Source organism: Cibotium barometz, chromosome 7 (assembly GCF_041138505.1).
Source record: "Cibotium barometz isolate CiBa-2024 chromosome 7, ASM4113850v1, whole genome shotgun sequence".
NCBI classification, from domain to species: Eukaryota; Viridiplantae; Streptophyta; class Polypodiopsida; order Cyatheales; family Cibotiaceae; genus Cibotium; species Cibotium barometz.
The window spans coordinates 15,914,297-15,940,617 of NC_141052.1; the positions used below are offsets into that span (position 1 = coordinate 15,914,297).

Here is a 26,321-nt window from a genome sequence, read left to right on the forward strand (position 1 = left end):
CTTATCCCCAAGGGGGAGGGAGTATCAGATGACATTCGGCATTGAAGGCCTATTACGATCCTCAATACTGTCTACAAGGTCTTAGCAAAGGCCTTGAGTTTGAGGATCCAGCCCTTCCTGGGGGAGTTGATTCATGCTACTCAGACAGGATTTGTCAAGGAGCGCAGTATCCTTGACAACATCTTTACTTTCTGGGAGGCGACGGCCCGAGCTAGATTTCTTGGCGAGCACTTGGTCGTGATGCTTCTCGATTTTGAGAAGGCATACGATAGAGTTGATTGGGGATTCTTAGAGGGCACTATGCTTCGCCTGGGCTTTGAGCCAGGATGGATTAGAGGGGTGGCAGCTCTATATTCCACAGCTCGCAGCCAGGTGCTGATTGCAGGAGGACGGGGGCCGAGTTTTGAGCTGACCAGATCAATCCGTCAAGGGTGTCCTCTCGCCCCTTTCCTTTTTCTCTTCTTTGCGGAGGCTATGAGTATGTATTTGACGGCAGAGGAGGTTGGTTTGAGAGGACTTCAGCTCCCAGTCCGGGGGGAGGATTTGCTTGATGCTGAGTTTGCAGACGACACGGGCTTATTTTTGCATGGCCAAGAGACCAATCTTATTCGGGCTGAGCAGTCGCTCCAGGTTTTTAGTGCAGCTTCGGGAGCATTGATCAATTGGCGCAAGACAGTGGCCTTTTGGATCAGTAGTGCTCCCACTCCGGCATGGAGCCCGGACCCCGGTTTTAGATGGATTCCTCCAGGCACAGCAGTGCGGTATTTGGGATGCCAGATTGGCCTCGATTTGTCACCTGAGCAGCAGATTGCCCCGCTTCTTCTGAGCATTCAAAAGAAGCTATTGTATTGGAGTACAGCTCGACTATCCTTGGCTGGGAGGGTGGTGGTGGCAAATCAGGTGCTGTTAGCGACCATGTGGTACATTACGTCTTGCTGGATTTTCTCGAGCTCTTGCATCAGCCAGGTACAGAGGCTAATCAGGAACTTTCTCTGGTCTGGGCGGGACGGTCAGCCAGCTCGGGCAAAGGTTGCATGGGCAGTTATTGCACTTCCGCTGGCTCAGGGCGGTTTGGGCATTATAGATCCAGTCGATCAGAGTAGAGCCTTATTGGGGAAGCTTATTGTTCGGGGGTTGCTTCCAGGCGCTGAGCCTTGGAAAGAGCTCCTCTTGCAGCGACTGCAGGCTCAGGCGCCCCCAGCAGGGGGTACTTGGGCACCAGAGATTCGCTGGATCTTCATAGAGATGAGGAGGACAGGCCTCAGTAGAGGATGGGAGGACAGATTTGCTTTGAGTATCCTGAGAGCTTGGGAGCTGCTGAGACCGGGGCTCTCTCAGCGGCCTCCTTCTTGTGTTGAGGAGCGGGCCAGGCAGCCGCTCATCTGGAGCCCAGCGGTTCGCACGGAGCAGGGTCATATGCTGGGTTCTCAGCCTCGTCTAGCCTGGGGACCTTTAGCAGCAGGCCCAGCTCGTAGTTTTGGAGACTGGCAGGCTTTCTACAGTCTACCAGAGGAGATCCAGGTGGAGAGGCTGAGTCACTTCAGAGGGTGGTTGATTATGAGGGATGATATACAGGAGGCACTCACAGAGGAGTGGTTCACGCCTCTCGAGCCAGTGGCCCCACGATGGATGGGAGCCTTTACACAGTTGGAGATCCTGATTGCTGTCAGAGCTAGCACTGAGGATGGCAGATGCCTCTACTATGAGATTCAGGATGAGGGCAGACTCCAGAGAGTGGAGGTGGAGTCGCCTTTGGTTGCAGAGTGCACCTTTCAGAGGATTCGGGTAGTGGCTGCCGCTTCTCGGAAGTGGCATATTGACCCCGACCCTGCTGATGTGCTCCCGGATTGGCGCATATGGGCATATGCAGCGCGCCCCTTGGCCCGGCTACAGTGGGACCCCGGGGAGTACGAGTGGCATGATCCTTATGCATCCCTTGAGGCCACAGAGATCACCTTTTTCCAGTATACTGTTCGGCTGGGACGGCATATTTTGACGGCGAGGAGGACGGTTTCTCCAGCGGCAACGGGGCATTGGCGATTGCAGGGACTCTCATAGGAGTTCCTGGAGGATTTCTGGGCTCGACTCTGGGCTAGTCGGCAGGCCCGCAGGATCTCGGCTTTTCAGTGGCTGGTTGCCCACAGGGGCTCAGCAGTTGGCACTTGGCTTGTTTACAGCGGTCTTCCGGCGGCCTGCGTCCGATGCGGCCACCCTATGGAGACACAGAGACATTGCCTTTGGGACTGCCCTCAGGCACAGCAGATTTGGCTGCGGATGCTGCGTATTCTGGCCCCCCTCTCTCCAGAGGGTATGTTTACGTGGGGTGCCGCTGCTTGGTCGACTTCGTCAGGGCCTGCTATGGGTTATGAGATGGAGCAGGGCAGTCAGGCTATCAGATTTATTAGGGGCCAGCCTCGCCTGGTTCCGGCACCGGATTTCTCGTCCGCCAGCTGGACACAGGAGAGGGATTTACGATGGGAGCTCCTCAGCAGCCTCACCATCTGGTTCACCTGGAGGGCCCGGTGCTTTACGGCCTTTGAGGGGAGATTGGAGCCACCAGCAGAGACTGTACGGGGGATTTGGCAGGAGTTGATCCACACCCTGCGAGGACAGTACGACCGCATGCGGGGAGACTAGGATGAGGCGATCTTACGGCGCCAAGCCTTTCACACCACTTGACGCTGTGGCCCTTTCTACACCTTACACACGGGATCCCCCCGTTGGCACTACAAGCCACCTATTTGGCTCTTCCCCCCCCCCCTATTGTATGATTTAGCCGCTCAGTTCTTTGTACTGAAGCTTGTATTTTGCAGCACCTAGGGAGAGTCTCCCGGGCTGCCATGATGTATTCGCTGCTCTTATCTCTCTTAGGAGCAAGAGAGATCTTTTGTCGCCCTACGGGCGTTTTTATATAACTAATGAAAGGATCTTTTCTCGGAAAAAAAAAATCAATTAAAGAAATACCGCAAGGGGCGCCACTGCGATTTGGGGCCAATCGGTGTCTGTGTACTGTTTGCAGGAGCACTTTAGCTCCCCCTGTTTGTTTTCCTTTTCTAGGTCCTCAATGGCGTTGAAGTGTTTTATGTGCGAGTGTTTGTTTCACCGCCCGTCAGGCCGGTTTCAAGGTTCCGTTGCCGGGACATCGTCGACTTTCTCAAGGAGGCGAGTCCGTGGTTGCTTTGGTCGGGACAATCGCCAACTTTCCTAAGGGGGCGAGCTCGTGGTTGTCTCATGAGAGTCACATCAAAAGCTTCAACATGAGGAAAGTGAAAAGGAAGTGCAGGACACAGTACAGGATTTTGTGTCTTTGCCTATATGAGGTGAAGAGCAAGAGCTGAAGATGAAGCTCAGGAGAAAAGACACCAAGGACCAGAAGTAGTCGGCCAGAAACAAGAAGCAGTTGAAGTGTTATGGTGCAGGAGATGCGTTGAAGGCTATGGCTTTCGACAGTTTGTCACCGGTGGTATCTTCATAGAGGCTTCATGGGTTCGGAAGACAGTTTCTTTCTATGTTTAGCAGTGGTGATCTACTATGCTTCATCGAGGACTTGTGCTTACCACTTGGGTGGAGTGCAAGCAGGTTTTGGGTGCCCGAGGATGTATCAGATGAGGCTCAGATGGAAGTGGAGGAACTTGACGAGGTTCTTATTCCTGAGCATATACTGGCACATAAGGAAAGAAAGGTACAGGGTAAAGTTTCCCGTCGCTATCCTGTGAAGTTCAATAGCTGTTCACTGATGGATACGAAGTGGATGGAGGAGGTTCACTGATGGATGCGAAGTGGATGGAGGAGGGTGACTTAGCAGATTCACCTCAGGATTTGCAGCTTTATCTTGATGCCTTTGAGTTGGAGTCGAATCTTGTTACGGCTTATTCAGGTTCAGTAGAGCATAGGTCTAGAGCATTGCCTGATGCTCAAAAGGGGGGTAGCACCTCCGCTCCCTTGTAACAGACAGGCTCAGTTGTCATCTAGGAGTCGCTTGGTGACATCTTTGTATTCACCCGAAGGTACTGAGGCTGACAGTACATCTGCTTATGGGACTTCTATGATATTGTGTACTAGTCACATGAGATGGTAAAGTTGGGTATGGTTCACAATCGCGCGCACCTTGAACTATAACTGCAACTATGGATAACTCTATGGAGGTCATAAGTCTTGCGAGCAGTCCTAGAGTTGGTTTGGTTCATGGCTATATGGATCGAACTCTAATTGTGCATGTATGCATACACTTTTTGAGGTAGAGGTATTTTTGTATTCTGGTGCCATTGGATCCTGGTACGATTGAGAATACATTGGGAAATACTTTGCATTGTGTCATGTGCTGCATGTATGTTGGTATGATACATCAAGTGCTTTATTATGTTCATGGATGCACCATTGGGTGTAACTCCTGCGGGATGACCATGAGACATATGTGGGAAAGTACTTGGTAGATGTAGTGTTTGGATGCATTGAGTGCTTGCATATGCTCATGTTGTACCATCAGTCATGGGTCCTACGGGATGCCCATGGGCGTAAGGCTTGCGAGAAGCCCTTAGACTGTTACTTTGGAGTAGGTAGAGCATCTTGTTTGCGAATGCATATGTGTGTCATGCATATGTGTGCCATATGTAGAATGATGCATGGTTTTGTTTTTGGCTAACACAGTTAACGTGTTTCCATTTGGTTTTAGACTTTTGCTGTAGCTTCTGAGGGAACAAGCAAGAGGTGTTTGTCACTTTGGTGTGACAGTGTGGCTTATTCTGCAGGATGATTATTTTATTACCCAGATGCATTGGAAGGCCATTGTTTTTGCCATATGGGGTGTCTTTGCTCAGAAGATGCTTTACTGTGCCATTGAGTGCAATCGAGGACGCTTGCCATTTTTCAAGAGGGGGGTATAATACGACCCTGTGTTTTTCTCTGGACAATATGCAGGTGTGCACGGGGACATGGTGGACAGTGTGAATGGCATCAGGTTGGAGTCAAAAAGGGAGCCCATGTGTGGACAACCCCAAGTGTGAAGGGGGCCAAGTAAAGTCTTTTCTCATAACCCATGGGGACAAAGGATTTTGGAGGGGACAAAGGTTTAAAATCCTTTAAAAATAAAAGAACCCCTTTTTAGGGGATACTCATGGCCTTATGCTTTTCTTAGAGGGAGTCGAGTGGCAGATCCAGTCGCATGTGCTTTTTGGGAGAAAATAGGGCTGGTCGCCTGAAGATACATGGGCTGGCTTTTTCGTTGGAAAGCAGGCTGCTTGGCTGGGCGCACAGAACTGCACGCTGAACTCTCTCTCATGCTCGTGTGAAGGGCGGGGCAGGAGATACAGAGGCTATAGGTGACTGGCTGGTTCTCTTCTTGGATACACAGTTAGGCTGCAGCATCTGTGAGCAGGTAGAGCTGCAGGAGAAGGAGGCGGACTGGTCAGCGGGGACTTTCCCTTGCAGGCGGCTGTAGGACAGCAGGCGCACAGAGCTGGGCGTGCTCTCTCTCTTTCCCTTGCCAACAGATGGGCTGGACTGCAGGCTTTTCCCATGCTTCTCTCTCTGTTTTTCTCTTTCTCGTGGAAAAGAGTGGACAGCAGGAGGAGCAAGTGGAAGGCGGTGGACTGTTACTGTGTAGAGACAGCCGGCTACTGTTTATTTTCTCTTCTCTTAGTCTCTCTTTTCACTGGCTCAAGACTGTTCCAGAGTGGTTCTCTCTAGCCCGTTGTGAGAGGAAGGGTTTGGCAGTTCAGAGGGTGGAAACAGGACAGTTTATGGGCTGTTTTTGTTTGGCTGCAAATTCAGCTATGTGCTTGGGTTTTTGGCTGCAAGTACAAGGTCATTTGGTTATGTTTCTTGGCATGGGAGTGATGCAAGCTCGCATGGCTGCGTGCTCATGGAGCAGATTGTTTTCTCTTGCTAGAAAGGAACAGTGGGACCTACAGTTATGGGCATCTCTATGTTGCCAGATGTTTCATGAGGGAACAGGTAACTAGATGTATGGAAACAGAACAGAAGTTTCAAAGGGAAACAGGCCTAAGGGTTTCATGTGGAAACAGGTCGTAGGTTTCTCGAGGAAACATGTTTTTGGGTTTCTCCAGGAGATAGGTCTCATGCAGGCAGAAGGTACAGGAGTGGACACATGTTTGGTACAGCCTTGCTACTGATTGGACATGGGACAAGGAATCCATGACAGAGATGGATAGTACCCTTGGAAGGTAGAGAGGGTTGGTACAGGTGTGTCGACTGTATGGAATGCTGTGCTGTGATACGAGTTCTCTTTTGAGAGACAGTTTGGGAGTCTGTGTTGTGATGCAAGAGCACTGGATGTGTCAGGGTGTGATGCTGTTCATAGTGTGAGAGGCTATGGATGGTAGTGGCAGCCTTGATCATGGGAGAAAGCTTCTGTATGCAGACTCAATGTGAGAGAGTCTTTCGATGTGAACAATGGTTGGACTTGTTTGTGGATGCCAAGTGGACAAGAAGCCAGATGCAAGTTCTTTGCAGGCTTCCAGGGTTCTACTATGACGGCTGTGTATCAAAGCTCTTATAATCAATTAAAGAAATACCGCAAGGGGCGCCACTGCGATTTGGGGCCAATCGGTGTCTGTGTACTGTTTGCAGGAGCACTTTAGCTCCCCCTGTTTGTTTTCCTTTTCTAGGTCCTCAATAGTGTCTTATGTGCGAGTGTTTGTTTCACCGCCCGTCAGGCCGGTTTCAGCAGGCAGGCAGGTAGCGGGAGGGGTGGGCGCAGAGCGAAGCGGGTGGGAAAAAGGGGGGGGGGGGGGGGGGGGCGCAGACAAAGGGGGCGAATGCGAACAGTGAAAGAGAGGCGAATAGGGGCGCAGACAGAGCAAGGGTGGGTGGGAAAAGGGGGTGAATGCGAACAGCAGACAGAGAGGGCGAATGCAGGCAGGCAACGGGAGGGGTGGGCGCCGAGCGAAGCGGGTCACATCTGAGCTATAGGACTACTCAGATACATCCATGTGATTACATTCCACTTCGGGGGCAACATAATGAAAATAGAGATAAAACTAAAAATAGTTCAAATTCCCTACATGACCGTAGGAGAATCCTAGATAACATGAAGGATTTCTCTAGCAGCTACTCTTCATTACTACCATGTTTGGTTGTCCTGAAATCTGCAATAACAGCTCTACCTCTACGGTAGACTGCCCATTTTGCTTGTTTCCTTGCTTCGTATACTTTATTAAGTTCTTGTTTCCTGTTTTTTAGTTGTGTGGCTGTGAGTTCATCCGCCATCCACACCTTCGTTCCCTTAAGTGACCTTGTTTGCTTCATGACTTTAATTTTGTCTTTCATATCTGCGTACCTCAAAACCACATGTTTTCCTTTGATTGCCACTGAGGGATCTCCAATGTCGATGAAAGGGATAGCTCTGCACAGCTTTCTTTGTAGAATCTCGCATTCCGGGACATAAGTATCATTCGCAATCTCCTCGTCCTCCAATACCTCCACCTGTTCCCAACCCTCTCACAAACCACCCACCCTAATTTCTTTTGCAATCCATTGCTGCTCGTTCTCTTCATTAATCTGTGATATTACTTCTTTAATGAGAATTTCTTTAGGCTGTGGATCAAGTAAATTTACCTGTGTGATTTCCTCCCTATTTTCTTTTTCGTGTTGTTGTTCCTTAATCTGTTTCTCCAGCGTTGAAAGATGTTGTTTTGTCTGATGTAGTTCATTTTGCAAGGCTGAATTTGTTTGTTGAAGATGTTGAATCATGCTCAGGAGGTACCGCTCCCATGGTGATGGTTTTTCATTGGGTTTGGTAGGAGGGGAGATGAGGGCTTCGGAGAAGGTTTTCTTGCTGGCCATGTCAAACTGCTGGACTGTTTGAGAGGTTGCTCTTCACGAACCCCACCCCCATGAGGTGCAAGCCCTTACCTGCTTGGAGGTGGGTTACAACCCTACCCTACAACTAGGGTGAGCAGGTGGGCAATAGGTGCACAGGTGCGTATGTGAGTAGCAGGAGAGATGGGCAACGGGAAAGAGAGAGAGAGAGAGGGAGAGTTATGTTGCTGCCTTGGGGGCCTGAGCAAGGGCGGGTGGGAAAGGGAGGCGGCACGAGCAGAGAGAGAGGGAGAGGCGGGAGAGGGGCGAACAGTGAAGCGGCGGCGAGCAGGGGCGAACAGAGGCGAGCAGTGAAGCGACGGAGAAGCGAAGAGGCACGAGCAGAGAGAGAGAGAGAGAGAGAGAGAGAGAGAGAGAGAGAGAGAGAGAGAGAGAGAGAGAGAGAGAGAGAGGGAGGGAGGGAGAGAGAGAGAGGGAGGGAGAGAGAGAGAGAGAGGCGGGAGAGGGTCGAACAGTGAAGCGGCGGTGAGCAGGGGCGAACAGAGGCGAGCAGCGAAGCGAAGCGTGAAGCGAAGCGTGAAGCGAAGCGTGAAGCGAAGCGTGAAGCGAAGCGTGAAGCGAAGCGTGAAGCGAACAGCGGGCGGCAGTGAGAGAGAGATAGAGATTAAGCGTCTACTAAGGACCCAATGGGCCTATGAGATCAAAGTGAAACAATAATGTACATGGCATATCTCATCATGGAATGGAAAAAAAACAAAAAGAAAACATAAACATAGCTATCTCACTGGGGTGGATACAAAACTATCCATGGAAACTCATCATGGAATACTAAGAACATAGAAACATGAGAGCAACATCAGCTCCGGGTAGATGGTATACCACTCTCCAAAATATCAAGCATGGGGCTAATGAGTATGGCCGAGAGGTCTCCCTCAGCCATGTCACGTGGAAAGGTAGCTCGATGGTGGAGCATGTCCTGGATCTGGAGCTGATAAGGTGATCGTGGCCAACGGGGGGGTGGAGGGCGTCGCGCATGCTGGAATGCAGAGGCTCGGTCCGAGGTAACTCCTCTCGGGCGAGGTAGGTCCAGAGCAGCTCGTGGAGGGTCCACAAGATCAACTATGTCGGTGTCCTCCACCTCCTGGGTCCAGAAGAAACTGCTGATGGTTGGCTAGCGAGGGAGGGGCTGGGGTGGTTGGGGCCAAAGCTCTCTCAAGAAGGTGTCCCTGTGTCTGCGGAGCTCAAGCAAGAAGAGGCCTAGGCAATGCTGGTCCTGGAAGTTAGTGATCCTAGAGAGTGCACCAAATCCCTCACGAAATAGACAGTGAAACCTCCCGCGGATCTCATAGTATACTGGGTAGCGGCATATGTAATGCTCCTCCGTCTCAACCTCTGTGTGGCATAGTCGGCGAATCCTCTAATCTCTGGGTCTCCGTTTGAGCTTCCCGGCTCTGAAGATGCGCTCAGCTCTGCTTGTCTCCACTCTGAGGCAGTGGGATGGAACCCATATCTGGCCAATTGCAATGACATGTGAACACTCAAGTAGCCCGGCTACTGGATGAATCCATCCTCAGTGAGTGTGAGGAAGTGATCTCTATAGAAGTGTATCTTCGTGGGGCGCTCCGGAGGTGTGATCCATGTGCAATGTGTGTAGAGGCTGAGAAGATCTAACCGGATAACCCAGCTGGTATCCTCGTGAGATAGCCCGAGAAAAGGGGAGTCCAAACTGTACTGAAGGGGGGGGTAGGCGGTCCATGCAGAGCCCATATACTGAGAACCAAGTGGAAACTAGTGCATACCATACTCCAGAGTGATCATCCTGTAATTATTAGGTGAGGCTTTGAGGATGGCGGTGATGGTGTTGGTGGACCAAGAGGGTGGAAATCCTTCACAAAGGGCTCTATTGAACATGTAGGCTAGTAGGGTATCATCGGCATGCGAGATGTACTCGGCAGTGAGTCCCTCATGTTCCCGGGCTCGCCCATTGCGTAGTCTACGAATGGCTTTGAGGACCATGCCCTTTGTGAAGAAGGTGGAGGTGATGGGACGGGGATCTGGTGGTGGGGGTAGGGGTGGCTGATGGGGGATGGGAGATATTGTAGACAGAGCGTGCATAGGAGTGCCATGTGTCCGAGCAGGTGATAGGTGTGGGAGGGCGATGTTCTCAGAGTTTCCTCCAGGCGTCTTTGCAGTTCGGCCCTACGAAAAGTTGGTATAACTCATCCTATTTCCGAGCATAGAACTCTCATTTCTTGCGTTGAGTGAGCCGTTGGGAAATCCGTTGCGCTTGGCGCTTTGCGATTTGCCCAATCCGTACCTCATGCTGAAGACGGGAGCGTGTGGCCCGGAATTCGTCATCATACCAACAGTTCTTGGGCATGGAACCGCAAGGTCGCTTTGCCGTAGACCGACGCGTGGAGATGAAAGAAGCCGTGGCGGATGTGTGGAGTATGGTGGTGAGCTGTGATGTGAGGGTGGATAGGGGGACAATAGGTTCCACATCCTCGAGTTGGCGGTAGATGTGGTTGGAGTAAACAAGGTCAAGCTCGTGATCAAAAAGGACCTGAGTGTAATGTGAGATGGGGGGTGGTGGTGGACGGACGGGTGGTGTGCAAGTAAGAGTGAAAGAGAGATAGGCATGCTCAGCTTCAAAAGGGGGTGGCAGGATGGAGAAGTCGGGGAGAAGGTGTGCCAAATCCGGAGATCCGATAAGGTAGTCCACAGTGCTAGTACCTCGTGAGCGAGGGAAGGAGGTGAGGGTGCCAGAGGAGGGCCATTGGGACATCATGTTATAGATAACGAGACCATGTGCAGCTCCCAGCTCTAAGAAATATCTCCCATACACTGTGACCTCCTCACGGTCTTGTGATGATCGTTGTAACCCTGTGTCCAGCTCCTGTAGTTTCATAGGGTCGTCTAGATCGAGTAGTGAGACCTACTGACTTTCCGTCCTAGCGTTGAAATCCTCGAGCAAGAGGACTTCCCCCAACTATGAGAACTCCATGATATCCCCGTATAATGGTAAGTACGGTGACTAGTCATGCTGTGCGGCATAAGGGGAGTAGTGTGGTGCAAAATAACACACAGCAATGTGGATGACTCTGTCACTGCTGAGTTGTAATCGCACGCAAAGATACCGTGCATCCTCGTCCTTCCGGACGGTACTGAGAATCTGTCGGGGAGAGAGAGAGAGAGAGAGAGAGAGAGAGAGAGAGAGAGAGAGTGTCTACTAAAGACCCAGTAAAGACCCAGTGGGCCTATGAGACCAAAGTGATACAATAATGTCCATGGCATATCTCATCATGGAATGGAAAATAAAACAGAAAGAAAACATAAACATAGCTATCTCACTTGGGTGATACAAAACTGTCCATGGAAACTCATCATGGAAATACTAAGAACATAGAAACATGAGAGAGAGAGAGAGAGTTATATTAACGTCTACGGAAGACCCCAAGGGCCTATGAGAGAGAGATTGAAAACAATCACACCCATCTGCCAAAGGGAGGGTGCAGATTATGGTTCTTACCATGGAGGGAGTTTAACATCACCCACTGCATCACCACCTTGTCTTACTCCCAAATTTAAACCTTCCCTGCAAAGTGCAACAAAAAGAAAACTTAGATGAACATGCAGAATCAATGGAAACAAGCGTGCCATTGTGTGGCTGAAAAGGCAAAGGCGGAAGGAGCCGCGGGGGGGGGGGGTGGGGGAGGGGGAGGGGGGTGTGGGGAGTTTGTTATGTAAGGACTAGTAGAATTGTAGGAACTTAAAAACCAACAGATATATAGAAGCATCCTTAAACCTGCCAAAGTTCTAGGCCACAATCATATGCTACTTAATCAGGTTTTCTTTCAAGATGCCAAATTAGTATGACAAAATGCCACACACTTTGCAAGGAACCATCCTAAAAACACCTGCAGCAAGGCATTGCGAATCAAAAAAAGTGATATATAAGGGTTTTTTCTATAACTAAGTTAAGCACGCCAACCTCTTTCTTGGAGGGTGGTGTTTTTTGTCTCACCTATCTCTGAGGTGTATGTCTTTCCCCACTAGAAAGCTAGGTGGCTAACACACTAATACTAACCTCTTTGAACCCTATGCCATTCCCATAAGCTAGAAAGTTACTCACCTTCTGAAGAGAGATACAACCCAGCTTGATTATGAATAAATAGAACAGAAAGCAACAACAATGAAAATGCAGATAGCAAAGGGTAATGAATTCGTAATGTACCTCATCAAAAGAAAATCTCCAGGATGAGCAAAAAACTCCGGAATGAGCTCCTTTAGATCAGCTGGATTATTGATCACACTATCCCAAGAGTCCATGATACTCACAAATAGGCGGTCCGGAGCATCAAAGCGCCCATTCTACACCAAAAATACCATTGAGAGGAAAACTTTGATATCAATATTGTCAACATAGCTGAAGATCTGGCATTGTTCAAGCAAAAGGGGGAACCAAAATGCCTATTTTAAACCAAAATACAATTGTGATGAAAATTCTAACATGACTGATTGTTACTATGTCACAAACTTGCACCATCTCACAGAGAGCACTTCTCATGTAGTTGGACAATGAAACAAGAGGAACGTGCAAAAAACACAACAGAGGGGGGGGGGGGGGGGGGGGGGGGGGGGGGGGGGGGGGGGGGGAGGGGGGGAGGTGATAAATAGATACACACTTCTTTTTTAGTAATTCTTATATTACCAGTGGGAAACCTCATTGCGAGGTGAGAACCCACAAACAAAATATCATGATACAATTGAGGCCCCTATATAGAGGCCAAGGATTTAACTGCCTAGAAGCAGTCAAAGAGGGCCATGTGTTGCTGGTCATGTATTTGTTGCAAGTTTCAGCAGCCATGTCGAGACTATCTCAACAACCGTCCGAAGTAGACGTATTGATCAAGAGGAATGTGTCCATAATGCATCTGATTTCTATTTTGCTATATTATCCATAGTGCCCAAAAAGTAGTCCACGCGAAGAATACCCCGAAGTTGGTATATCGTTGTGGAATCTGAGTGAAAAGCCAGAATATCTTTCCAAATTGACCTCTCAAGAATCGCATGCGAAGATGCCCTCACAGTCTGTCCAGGAGGGCACGAAAGAAATCGCAATACCATAGCAAATGGGGCACTATCTCATCCCATAGCATGCAACGGTGACATCTTGCCATAGCGATGTGCCTCTTTTCAAAAAAAAAAACTGACAGGCACAACTCCCACAATGCATCCCCAAAGGAACAATCTTTCTTTCAATGGCAAACCATTTTTCCACACGCTCCTCAAACAAACACCCCACCATCTATCTGTTTTGTGCATTTTCCAAAGTACATTAGCATGATCTGCGATCCAAGGAGGAGCAAGGAGTTTGATATAGACCTTTTAGCTGTTAGTTCATGTGACCTTGTAGCTTGTGGTGGAGCGACCCGCCAGTCCTTCAAATGCACCTCATGATTCAGCACAGGCACTGGCTAAAGAGGCTGTAAGAGGGTGTGTATGAGATGCCATAAAGACCTATAGTGCATACCTAACCCATACCTCCAGCGTGCTGCTGGGAAGGAGATAACATAGCCTTCATCATTGACCACGTCTGCCACAAAACATACACCCTTTTGTGATAGGAAGAAAGCTTTCCATGGATCAAGAAGGCCTAACAGAGAACGAAACAACCTATTCCAATGTATGCTTTCCGGCCACATGGTGTTTCCAACCGCGGGTGGTCTTCCATGCCATTCTAGTTTCTCGGTCAGTAATTTCCAGTCCATGAGTAGCCTAGAGCTATAGGGGCAGCCTGGAATTTTTCCTTTAAAGTGCCCAAAAACCACCTCCCAATAATCTCTGGTCTATGCACCAAATGTAGCGGACTACAAAGTGGTGCACATGGCTGCTCACATCTGTGCCCATGGCTGTTTTTGAGCTGCAAAATCAGCGTGCAAAGTGGCTTTCCTCACAATAACATCAGTACGAAGGATGAAAAGCTCACACAGAAGAGAGAGAGAGAGAGAGAGAGAGAGAGAGAGAGAGAAATGAAATGATATATTAACATCTCTAAGAGGCAATAGTGGCCTATAAGACCAAAACTAAGAGTACATCTGAAGTTGGTGTCTCACACAGAAATGAGAGAGAGAGAGAGAGAGAGAGCCAAAAGTGTGGTACGAAGGATGGAGCAGCTCACACAGAATGAGAGAGAGAGAGAAAGAAAGAAAGAAAAAAAGATTTTATTAACGTCTTCCAAAAGACCGAACTCGACCTATGAGACAAATTAGTGTACCTGTGTGGGGTATCCTCTGTCATCCCAACAAAATGAAAAAGTACTGAACTAAAAAAGCTGAATCTGGGTGTGCAATAAGTACAATGAGTGGGGGAGGTGATGGAGCTCTACTACTAGGAGAATGCAAAGCTATATGCATGGAGTATACAATCATGATATGCAACCTAGCTAGCTCCATCCTGTACCATACTAGGGGTATAGAATGGTATACATCAATGAAGGGGGTGTCCACAGCTCCCTGAAGAACATGCCTGGGTCTGCTCTAAAGCGAGCCAGTCGCTCCGCACCCTCTCTGTGAAACTGAGCTATGATCTCTGTCATCTCTCTCTGGTATAGGCGTGGTGTCCGAAAGCCAGGTGTCCTCTGTCTCCTGCGGGCTCTGAGTGTCTCTGCTCTCTGGAGAGTAATTCCCTGCTGTGTAGGGGCTGGGAGTGGGGTGGATCTCTGAAAAAATATAGTAATCTGTGTCTGTCGTCCCCCCTCTGGAGCTGTCTGAGCCTATAATGATGTCTCTCTGTGACGCTGTATGTCTAGAATGAATCTCCCCAGTATGCGCTGGTCTGCTGCCTCAAAGATCTGGCGTAGGGAATGTGGCTCTCTAAATAAAATGGGATATCTCTCTCTGATGGCTGTATATGCTCTGCATCTGCATGCATAATGCTCCTCACTCTCCACCTCCTCTCTGCACAATCTGCATACCCTCTCCTCTCGGGGGATCCGTGCTGCTCTGCCAGTCTCGATCTCCAATCGATGTGATGAGACTCTAAGCTGACCAATAGCTACTCGGGAGCCGTGTGGTAAAAAGCCCTCCATGTATCTAGGCCTCTCTATAAATCCATCATCAATGATACTCATGAAGTGATCTCTGTAGTATAGCGTCTTCGGTGGAAGAGGCTGTGTAGGTGATATCCATGTCTCTTCGGTGGAAGAGGCTGTGTAGGTGATATCCATGTGTCTCGTGTACAGAGCTGCCATAGGTCCTGTCTCAATACTCTCTTCCTCTCACTATGAGAGAGACGGATATGTGGTGCATCCCTGTCATACTGGAATGGTGGTAGTTGATCCATGTCTAAGCCATGCTATGAGAACCAATGTGTGACCTGTGCATACCATGATCCGCTGTCTCCTACCTCAGCCAGTTGTCTAGATGCCTCAAAAGCTCTGTATGACAATTTGTCCTGTGGCATCTCTCTGAATCTGTCTAGTAGGCATATAGTCTGGAATATGGCCTCTACCATCATAGGAGGCGCAGCAAACTCTGGTCGGATAATGTCATGAGGTACTGACGGTTTGCTGCGTATCATGCGTGCCATCATGAGGGCCCGTGGTCTCTCTATCTGTAACACCAATGGGTAGCAAGTCCTGGCGCCCATACCGCTGCTCCATACATCAGTGCCACTATGACTAATGTGTCAAATAGCCATTCCTTCGTCCGGGGCTCCTGAAAATGTGCCTGGTGGCACTGTCTCTCTAGCATAGCCAATGCTACATATCCCCGTGTCAATCTGGCTCTGGCTGCTGAACCATGGTGAAGCGCGTGGCTGTTTTGCAGAGAAGGTAACCCCTAGGTACACGTATGATGTCACCACCTCCACCTGGCGTCCTGCGAGAGTGAATGTCAGCTGACTCCTGCCCTGTCTCGATGTATGAAAGACCATAACCTTGGTTTTCCCAAGGTTCACAGTAAGACCCCTCTGTGTGCAGAAATCATCGAGTGCATGTAGATGCTGCTGTAGACCTCCTAGGGACTCAGACACTAATACAATATCATCAGCATAAAGCATAATATGTACTGAGGTACCTGCTAGATCAACTCCATCTCCGCCTCCCCGTGTAATGAAGTCAGTCACCTCATCAATGTATAACCCAAATAGCCTGGGGGAAAGTGGGCATCCTTGCTTCACACCAATGGTGCTAGCAATAGTCTCGGACATACCTCCTGGGCATCTGACTCGCCCAAAAACCTGCTCATATAATGCATAGATGCCCCGTGTCATATCTGCTGGTATGCCAAGAGACTGCAGGCACTGAAAGAGCCTCTCTCGTGGTACTGTGTCAAATGCCTTGTGGAAATCCACAAAGCAGCAATAGAGCTTTCTCTCCCTCACTCTGGCTTGATCAATCATACATCTCAAAGTGAATACATGGTCAGTGGTAGAGAAAGCTCTCCTGAAGCCTGCCTGCCCTGATGAGCGTAAACCTGCTCGCTTTTAGCATATAAGCTAAGCTCTTGCTCCAACACTGCACCATAGAGTTTGGCCAGCACGTGGCCAACCATAACCGTCGTGTAGTTGCTCGGATCGAGCATATCCCCTGTTTAGTGAATCGGCACAATGGTGTGCATCGTCCACTCCGCAGGCAAACCCTCTGCTAGTGCCCTGTTAAACAAGTGTGCAAGAAAAGGAGCCAAAGAATCTACTGCATATATGAGATGCTCACCCTGTAGGCCCATATGGTCCGCGGCCCGTCCATGCTGTAGGCAGCGGATAGCTTCCTTTACCATCGAGTGGGTAAAGAAGCTAGCTGTGGTAGGTCGAGGCTCCTGTGGCTGAGGTGTAGGTGGCTGCTGTGGGGCGTGGTATAGGCCCTCTACATATGTGTGCCATGTCTGTGGGTCTGCAATGGGTGTCGGTGTCCGGGGCTCTCTGAAGTGCCGCCATGAGATAGGGCTATCTCTGCTCATGAAGAAATGAAAGATCTCTAGCTCCTGTATCTCTGCGAAGGCCCGCCTTTTGCGGCGGGTAAGTCTCCTCATCTCTCTCCTCGACTCCTGCTCTGTGATGGCTCCCAAGGCTCTCTGTATGCGAGGGTTGCTGGTGCTGCAGAAGCAGCGAAAGGGGCAGAGCATTGGTGCTGCAGAAGCAACAGACAACTGGCACTGCAAGGCTAACACAGACGGCGGCTGACGCTGCAGAGAGTAGATAGAAGATGGCGGACGGCAGACAACAGACGACTACTGCTGCAGAGGCTAACAGACGGCGGCTGACGCTGCAGAGAGAGTAGACGGTAGATTGTGAACGGCAGACAACAGATGTCAGATGGTAGACAGCAGGCGGCAATACACCTCGCTCCCACTCGACATTGGCACCACACCCGCCCCCCCCCCCCACCCCACACACACACATACCCCCCGAACACCCCACTCCCCACAGGAGCGGAGACTATCTGGCATGTATGGATGGACATTATACACTCCCTTCGAGGGAGATGGGAGCGCCTCATTGGTGACTTCGACAGGATGCAATAGAAGTGTGCAACATTTTTCACACATGGAGTCGTGGCCCATTCCTTACTACGGGCTAGAATAACATGTCATGGCATACAAGCCTCCAGTTTGGCTTTTTCCTCCTCCAACCCGCACCCTGATGTATTTCCCTCTGAGAGCTGCAAGCTAGAAGGGGAGTCTCCCCTTTTTTACTTTTCTGCTATATCTGTTACAGGGTTGCACATTTCACTTCACGTGAGGGCTTCTTTGTAGTCCACATCCCCACATGTTCCATCTTTTATGACTAATGCAGGATCTTTTCTTGGGGAAAAAAAGGTAAACTAAATATTAAGACAACATAAAAACTAGCTGCCTAAAGAAAACAAAAAGCCAACATACAACATAGGCCCTATGTGTACAAACAAAATAGGCAGCAAAAAGTACTTCATGAATCAAGACTCATAATGTATCCTCCTCCTCATGCACCAAGTACATTGCCTCAATAGCCGCTACCTGTAATGGGGCCTCTGTGTGTTGCTGACGTAAGTCCCAAATTAAGAGCTAGCGAATGAAAGGTATGGGTCTCCGAGATGAAGGGCGTCTGGCTCTCCGGAAGACTTGTGCACAAGCGAGTCGTTACCTACATGCTGTGGGCCTAGGGGGTGCTCACTGTGGGGTCATGTGGCTCTGTCCTAGTCTGTCCAATCCCAGTGGATCTTGTATGGGTTCAGTGTCGGCCAGGGCTCTCTAGTGAGGGCCAAAGAAGTCACTGATAAATGTCTGTGTGGTATCCCATCTCTCGGGCTCCTACCTCAATCTGTGGTGCCAAAGCCCTAGTAGGTAAAGTCGCAGACATCTCTCATGCCTGTAGTGCGCCACTCATGGCAAAGGCCAGAACCCCTAGAGAGACAGTGGTAGGGTCCCCGTATCTCATAGTAAACAGGCATCTAATTATGTCATGGTGCAAATTCTGGCTACCAGATCAACTCCTTGCTCTCCAAACGCCTGTGCACTGGTGTGCTAAGAAGCTTTGAGATATGCAGAATATCTGCTGCTTTATGCATCCTTCTCTTTTCTTTTTTTTCTTTTTTTTGTGGGGGTGGGGGTGGGGGGGGAGGTGATTGTGTGGCGTGGTCCTGTTTATAGGACCTCGTGTGGACTCATTGGCAAGTTGAAGATGTCAGCCTACTGTTGCACCCACCCGACTGCTCCTCACAAAAAGTCCAACTAGACAAGTCGGCCTGCCTGATTTGCCAATCCACACATGGGTGGCCAAAAGCATGTTTTGGCTCCCACCAAACTCGCCAATTTTGTAGCCACCCACTGCACTGTTCTGGCTGGACCATCTCAGGGCGCCACACTGCCACAGTGGTTCAACCCTAGAGAAACCATCCTGGAGCATTTGGTGAGCTATCCAGAAACGAAGGCACACCACCAACGGATACATGAGAGGTGCATGCTCTGGCATTGAAGGCACCACACTAACACTCCAACGGGCATCTACCAAGGATAGCAGATTCCACCCAAGGCCTTTCACTCCGATGCCGTCTACCAAAGATAGCAGCCAACTCTACCACATCTTCCTGCAATTATTTAAATGGTCCCTCAACTCATCTTTGAGGACATCCTTCATGCTTCATGCTTCATCCTTCATACTAAATGCTATCCTTAACCTCAAGTGTTGTAGTCACTTGTCTATTTCAGCCTATGTGTCATCCTACTCACTGTGACCACTGTTGGGTGCCCACAATACAGTGAAGGGCATGTAACATTGTCTTCGAGTAATACAAGTTGTTCCACTGTGACCACTGCTGGGTGCCCACGGTACAATGAAGGGCATGTAACAGTGTCTTGGAGTAATACAAGTCGTTCCAATATTCTTGCCACTCTTGCCAATCTTGCCATTTGTGTTATGCTCCATTCTAATCTATCTATTCATGTGTATGTTGCACTGTGAGCATTGTGGACTCCGGACATATTGTCCAGAGAACCACCACTCGGTAACAATGGTGGAGGCCCAACCACCCCTCCTAGTCCAACTAACCATCTTGGCTTGGGCCAAGTAAATGTCAAGCTTGCCACCTATAGAGGATCCACCACTGAAGATGTAGATGACCATATCCGGCAGTTCATCTCTATGTGCAAGAGCCGATGCCTTGAGCGGGAGGATGCCTTTTCTTTCCGTCCACTCTAGAGGGCTCTGCAAACAAGTGGTTTAGTCAATTTCCAACTGACCACTTTGCGGACTGGGCCACCCTTAAGAACACCTTCCTCCGCACCTTTCGTCTTGGTAACTATGAGGACCGCCTTCTCCAGGAGCTAGGGAACCTGCAACTGCTACTGGGGGAGAGTGTGTCAGAACTTATGACATGGACAACAATGCCGGTGGCCCGCCTACCGACTTACCCTATCAACTTCATGGTGCGTCAATGGGTAAACCTTGCACAGGACCACGCAACAAAAGATTCAGGAGAGTTCTCCAGCCCCCCCAACCCCCGGACCCCCCCAGTCACCTTGTTGGAATTCGAAGAGCTAGCCTCCCAGCTAGAAAATGCATGTCTCATGTTTGAGCGTGACATGGACTCTGTACATCCAATGGTGCTACCACTGGATGACCTAGTGGCTCAGCTGAAGTAGGAGCCAGAGGCACTCAAAGTGAGGCAGAAATCTCAGAGCGAGGAAAGCACTCTGCTCCAACTCAGAAAGGAGATTGAGGAACTGAAGACACAACAAGAAGCCAAGAAGGGGTTGTGGGGTGCCGTATGCCAATCACTCGGACACCGTCCATGAATGCCCAAAGAGCAAGTACTACTCCCTCTGCGAAAAGGGAGGACATGAAGATAAAGATTGTTACTATCCGAAGGGATTCCATCAACTTCATTAGCAACAAGCCCCTCACCCCGCCTCAACAAACCCTAACCCTGCCCATTGCGCCACCGCCTCTCTTACCATTACGACAACCTTCCACACTGCTACACCTCCCCTTTGCCAACCTACTCCTCAAGTGACCTACCTTCCACCGCTCATTCCCCATCCTCCTGCACCAGCCACTATGGTAGCAGCCCCCATGAACCATCCTACTCGCCCTCCCCCACCCTACAATCGCCGCGTCCTCTGCTGCTACAGATGTGGGGAATATGGCCACTACCAAAGTCAGTGCCCCCTTCCTGCAAGCACTGTCCAGAATCTAAGGATCACTACACCTGGGATTGCCCCAAGCAACCAGCATCCACTTCAACCGACTTCACATTCCAACCAATCTGGACCACCCACTTGATTTTAGTAGGACATCCACCGCCCACTTGCTCTGTTGCACGCAGCCCTTCATCCCCACCCTTAGTGTATCCCCATCACACACACACCAACCATTCACGAGGATCCACCATCAGCATGGTCATCTCCCCCAAGAAGAAAACCAACAAAATCCGTGTCTACATGGACTTTAGGTCCCTCAACAAAGCTACCATCCAGAACGGACTTCCACTCCCATTCATGGATCTCGTCTAAGAGGATGTGGCCGGGCATGCCCTATATAGTTTCATCGACGGTTTCAACAGTTACAACCAAGTAGCCATCCACCCGGCCAACCACTCCAAGACAACATTCGTGACCCAATGGGGCACATACATCTACAACAAGATGCCCTTCGGGCTCTGCAATGCCTCGGCCACCTTCCAAAGAATCGTTACCAACATCTTCAGGAAGTACCTTCTCAGTTTCCTCCGCACTTTCACTGATGATCTCTCTAGTTTCACAGGCACTCAACTAGTCTCTTGTATAGAAGCTTTTTTAGAGCACCTTACACAGTTAGCTTTAGTTTTTGCCAAGTGTTGCTCTTCCCGTTTACATCTCAAACCCTTACGTGTCGCTTCTTGGTGGTCCAAGGCACACTCCTAGGTCACATCATCTCTTCCGAAGGCTTGGCACCTGACCCTGATAAAATCGTCGCCATCCCTCGCCTACCACCCCCCATCAGCCCCAAAGGAGCCCAAGTCTTTGTCGGAGATACCGGCTATCATCACTGCTTCATAAATATGTACGTTGATGTCGCTCTTCCCTTGACCCACCTAGTCAAACCTTCCACCATCTTCTACTAGACGATGTGGTGTCCAATGCCTTCTCCTACCTTAAGAAGCGCCTCACCGAAGCACCCATTCTCATCCGCGCGACTAGTAAATCATTTTTCACGTCCACACGGATGCAAGTCTCACCGTTGGTGGTGCAGTCCTCACCCAACCAAGTCAAGAGTACAAAATGGACCCGCCCATCTAGTCGTCTTCTCACCCCAGCTGTGCAGAACTACAACAACACGGAGCGGGAAGGTCTGGCCATTGTCTACGCCTGCCAAAAGTTCCGTTACTATTTTTTGGGCAGCCACTTGATCATCATCTCGGATCACCATGCCCTCAAATACCTCCTCAATAAACCATAGGTGGCTGGTCGTGTATGGAGGTGGTTGCTTCTATTCCAAGAATTTGACTTTGAAATTCTACTATGGTCGGGCAAGCATCATGTCAGGGCAAACCATCTCTCCCGCATCAACACTGGCGAACCCGCAACAAGTATTGATGAACTCTCTGATAACGTTATTTTTAAAGTGGACACATTGATGTCCCGAGGTGGACAAAACCCAATGCCCACCACCCAGACCTTATCTCCTTTGTACAAAGGGAGCAACCAGTCATGTCTCCGTACCACAAAGCACCTACCTCACACCTAGACTGGACAACTCACCATCTCACTCTTCCCTCTCTCTCTAGAAGTAGGCACCTCCTTCATGAGGCCTCTTTGGCTATATTTTCTGCACTTTCTCCTTCCCAACTCCATATCCAAGATTGCTAGGGGGTGTTTTCCAAGCTTCCAAGAGTGTTTCCAGGTGCTATACACTCTCACACTCCCAATGACTCAAATTCAGCAAACCCGCCTTGGAAGAAAAAGGCCAGAACCAAATAGGGTCTTCCCCAGGATAGAGCATGTAAGTCTCTGGCTCCAAGAACTCGACCAATGCACCCAAGCTTACTCCAATCCAAAAAGCTCATGCTCTTGTGATCTCACATTTTGTCTTCATCTCCGCTACATATTCTGACATGGTATCAGAGCCCTAGGCTCTTCATAGTTCTTGGGAATTTTTTGAGCATGAGGGGACTGTTCATGTTGATTGGTGGACTGTTTTGGACTGTTCGGGAAGAGGAGAAGCAAGAGGAAGATGGGCTGATTTGCTAGACAGCCACTTGTAGGTTAAGTTCTTCTTTGTTCCCGCCCACCCACCCTTTTCAGTTACATCCCCGCAATGGCAGATCTGCTTGAGATGGCTGAGAGACACGTAGTTGCTGAGTAAGTTGGTGATAACTTCGTTGACGAAGTGGGACCCCCTGTCATTGGTGATTTCCAAGGGGCAGCCAAAGCAGACAAAGATGTGCTCATATAAGAACCAGACCACGGTATTGGCTGTGCAATCCTCTGTGGCTTGGGCTTCAGCCCACTTGGTGGCGTAATTGGTGGTGATGAGGATATAATTGCACCAATTGGGATGGGCCACGGGATCTATGGGGCCCACAAAATGAATTCCCCACTGGTCAAAGGGCGGCCGTGCTAAGGAGATCTACAGAAGCCAGTTGGATTGATGGGTGGGTTTGGGCCCACACCGTTTGTCACATGCACACCTAGTTGGTGTACAGGTGCCATGGCATTCTAGGCATGCATAAGCATTAAGCAGAGCATTCTTGGCATTAAGCATAGCATTCAAGCATCAATCCAGCATTTACAGCAGTTAAAACATGTACCCAAGCATAGATCACAGCATCAATCCAGCATTTACAGCAGTTAAATCATGTACCCAAGCATAGATCACAGTAGTTACAGCATGTGCAGCATTGTATGGGGCTGTTACAGCACCTACAGCAGTACACAAGGCATCAAGAACATTTAGGGCATGCATCACAACAAGCATAGTTAGCATACAGTTAGAAGTCAGCATTCAGCCATCTCCTGTCTCCTACATAGAGGAAAGCCAGCATTTCAAGGGTGGACCTCAGCATTGGAGAAAGGAACATTCAGTCATCATCATTATTCAGCATATCTCTCTCTTCCTGAGAAGGATACTAATTTAGGACAGACGTAGATCTATTCATAGATCTCGTTGTAACCATTGCATTTAATATAGCTGCATTGCATTTGCATTGAAACCATTCTCTATCTCTTAAGTATTTCTAAGTGCAGTTAAGCCTAAGGTTGTTTTACTATGATCAAACCCTCGCATGTCACACCGTTGACATGTGTCACAAGAGTTGGTGTACTCGATGGAATCTTTGAACATGGCTGGCCACCGCAGGCTGTGCTTGAACTAGAAGTGGCCCGAGATGTGGCTGGGATAGTGACCACGACCAGGTCCTGAGTGGGCATCTTGGACTAGATGGGGCACCTCATGAGGGCTGACACACCGACGCAAGACATCATCATGACTAGCCTCGTAGGGCTGACTGGCTATGAGTTGAAAGGGCTGGCCTTTTACCAAAAGCTGGCGTCTGTCGTTGGGGCTTGCGTGTGTTGGGAACTGTCTTGTAGAGGAGTTAAGCAAGAACATCCCCATATAAGTCCAGGGATCCTGCACCTATTATCCCAAGGCCAATGGACAGGCTGATGGGCACCCTATGGGCTCATCGCACTGCACTTCTCATACCAAAATGTTTTACTTTGGAATGAATTCCATCCATACAACCACCTTTTTATACAATTGCACCAAGGCACATTACAATCCCTTCATGTGGGATAACTCACACACACACCATGATTTCACATGTGCATACCACGGGCAACCTACCCCTCTACAAAAAGACAAACGCCTAACTGTACACTAGTCGTATGAATATGAAATTCTTTTTCCCCCCTTCAGAACATATCCAAAAAAGTTCGCACACTTACTACTGATCTTGAGATTGTTTTTTTTTTAACGAAACAAGAAATGCAAGGGGAGGTATGAAGCAAAACTTCACAGTATAAAGAATGCTTACTTGAAGTCTAAGCATGTGTGCCGGAGCAGAACGGACAAGCCAATAAAGCACATACCTTAATCGATTGACACCCAAAATCAGTCAAAGCAGTTGTAGCATATCCAACAGCATAAGAAAGATGTACTTACAATCAATCAGAGACCAGCACTATAATGGAGAAATAGCCACATTGCCTATGCATCTTACCCAGGTGTAGAATAGTGTGTTCCATAAAGAAATGGATGATCTGGACCACCTTCTTCTGCCATCTTTACAAGACAAAAAGAGAAAGGCTTGACTTCTCCTTCTCCTAAAACAGCATTGCTTTCAAGAAAAGCTCTCAAGCTAAGACGAGATTGTGTATTCTATGATAATGTCAATCCAGTATACCCATTTTGGAGAAGACTCCTTTACCTGGGCATAACGTTCTTTATAGATGGACAGGCGTTCAGCATTTAAAGCTCCAATAGGCTGAGCAAGAAAAGAATGAAAGAAACTTATATCACACATCTTCAAAAGACCCAACGGGTCTATGAGACCAAAAGTGGTACAAGAGTTCCATGTGGTACAAGACCAAAAGAAAGAAAGTTATATTACACATCTTCAAAAGACCCAATAGGTCTATGAGACCAAAAGTAGTACGAAACTCAAAAAAATCATACAAGAAGTTAGACTAGCTGTATATCAATCTCATCATCATCAGCATGGTGTGCACTATGGTGAGCATGTGAAAGATACATCTCCAAGTCAGTACAAGAAAAAAAAGGCTAATGTGAGAAACATAACACCGAACTTGAAAGAGAAAACCAAAATTACAACATGTGACACCGTGAACAAAATCCACACCCAACATGTGACACCGTGAACAAAATCCACACCCAACATCCACATGCAAAAGGAGGAAATCAATATGTGACAGCAAGCCATGAACGAAATCCACACCTAACAGCAAGCATCCATAGGCACAAGAGGAAGAAAAACAATGGGGTCTAAGACCGCGTGCTTTCCAGCATGAAACAGCGTGAGAGAGAGAGGCAGCAGGCGGTTTTTATTTCAAAAGGCAATGTTTATAACTAACCAATCTCTTTATTATTTTCCGATAATGGTAGTGCCCAATTAATAAAATGACCATTTTTTTCACAGATGTAAAAGGAGGAACTACTAAACCTTTGAGAGATCTCGAAATGCCTCTGGATCACTGAGGTCCAGGACATGAGACTTGTATTCTTTTAAGACCCAGGGCATGACAGGCCACTGTGTCAAATCACAAAAACTGCGGCCTGCTGCCAAATTCAGATAAATCAAATAATCATAGTTCGAGATATTCCCTTCCTGTTACAAGCAAGACACCAGAGTTAGATTGCATCAGTAAGTGATTGTTTTACATCTAAAAGTAAGGTTTGCATAATCCTTCCAGGAGTCATCTTGCATTTCACTTTCCATCCATTGTACCATTACTTCCACAACACATTTGTGCAATTAGACTTCTATCTTACTTCCCCCTTCTTGGCCCTTTTTCCCCCCTTTTAGTTCTTGCTTTATACCTTTTCAGTTTAAATCAATAGACCAAAGAATATATTGGAAGGTCATGAGGGTTTGTTTCTTTTTCATTGGGAACAAAGCTTGAACATCCATAAACAAAACCAGTGGTGGAACCTGCTCGTCTTGAGCTAGAGTTCCCCCAAAAAGACCAACTAGCTGCATGATCAGCCTTGGTTGGGGCAAAGATATGGAGACACAAGAACGGAATGCACAGGGCACAAACAGAAGGCAGGAGGAGACGGGGGCTGAAAAAATGGTGGAAGAAGGAGAAGACACAGGGAGGCATGCACTGGCCTGAAAACAGGCAAACACACGACCAGAGCCAATCAATGATATTATAAAGTCAGTTGTTGTACAACTTTATCATTAGTGTGTATAAGAAAAACACGACACGTGGGATATAATATCACAGCATAATATCGGTCTATCTGCATCTTCTGCCCTGACCATAGTCATAGACTGTGTTTTTAAGAACACGATGCAGCTTTCCACCTCATTCTTTTTTCTTCTCATTAAAAAAAACATGTAA

At 48.7% G+C, this 26,321-nt stretch overlaps 1 protein-coding gene across 2 annotated transcripts in view; it reads right to left on the reverse strand.

Moving 5' to 3' along the window:
• LOC147636741 (uncharacterized) overlaps nt 1–26,321 on the reverse strand; it is a 190,595-nt gene that overhangs the window by 104,168 nt on the left and 60,106 nt on the right. For both annotated transcript variants that reach the window (XM_086800244.1, XM_086800245.1), the window contains exons 7-12: nt 25,418–25,582; nt 24,665–24,721; nt 24,458–24,519; nt 24,272–24,326; nt 12,014–12,150; nt 11,309–11,374 (exon numbers count right to left, since the gene is read on the reverse strand). In XM_086800244.1, the coding sequence (XP_086656370.1) occupies nt 11,309–11,374; nt 12,014–12,150; nt 24,272–24,326; nt 24,458–24,519; nt 24,665–24,721; nt 25,418–25,582 (542 nt within the window). The remainder of the gene's footprint in view (nt 1–11,308; nt 11,375–12,013; nt 12,151–24,271; nt 24,327–24,457; nt 24,520–24,664; nt 24,722–25,417; nt 25,583–26,321) is intronic.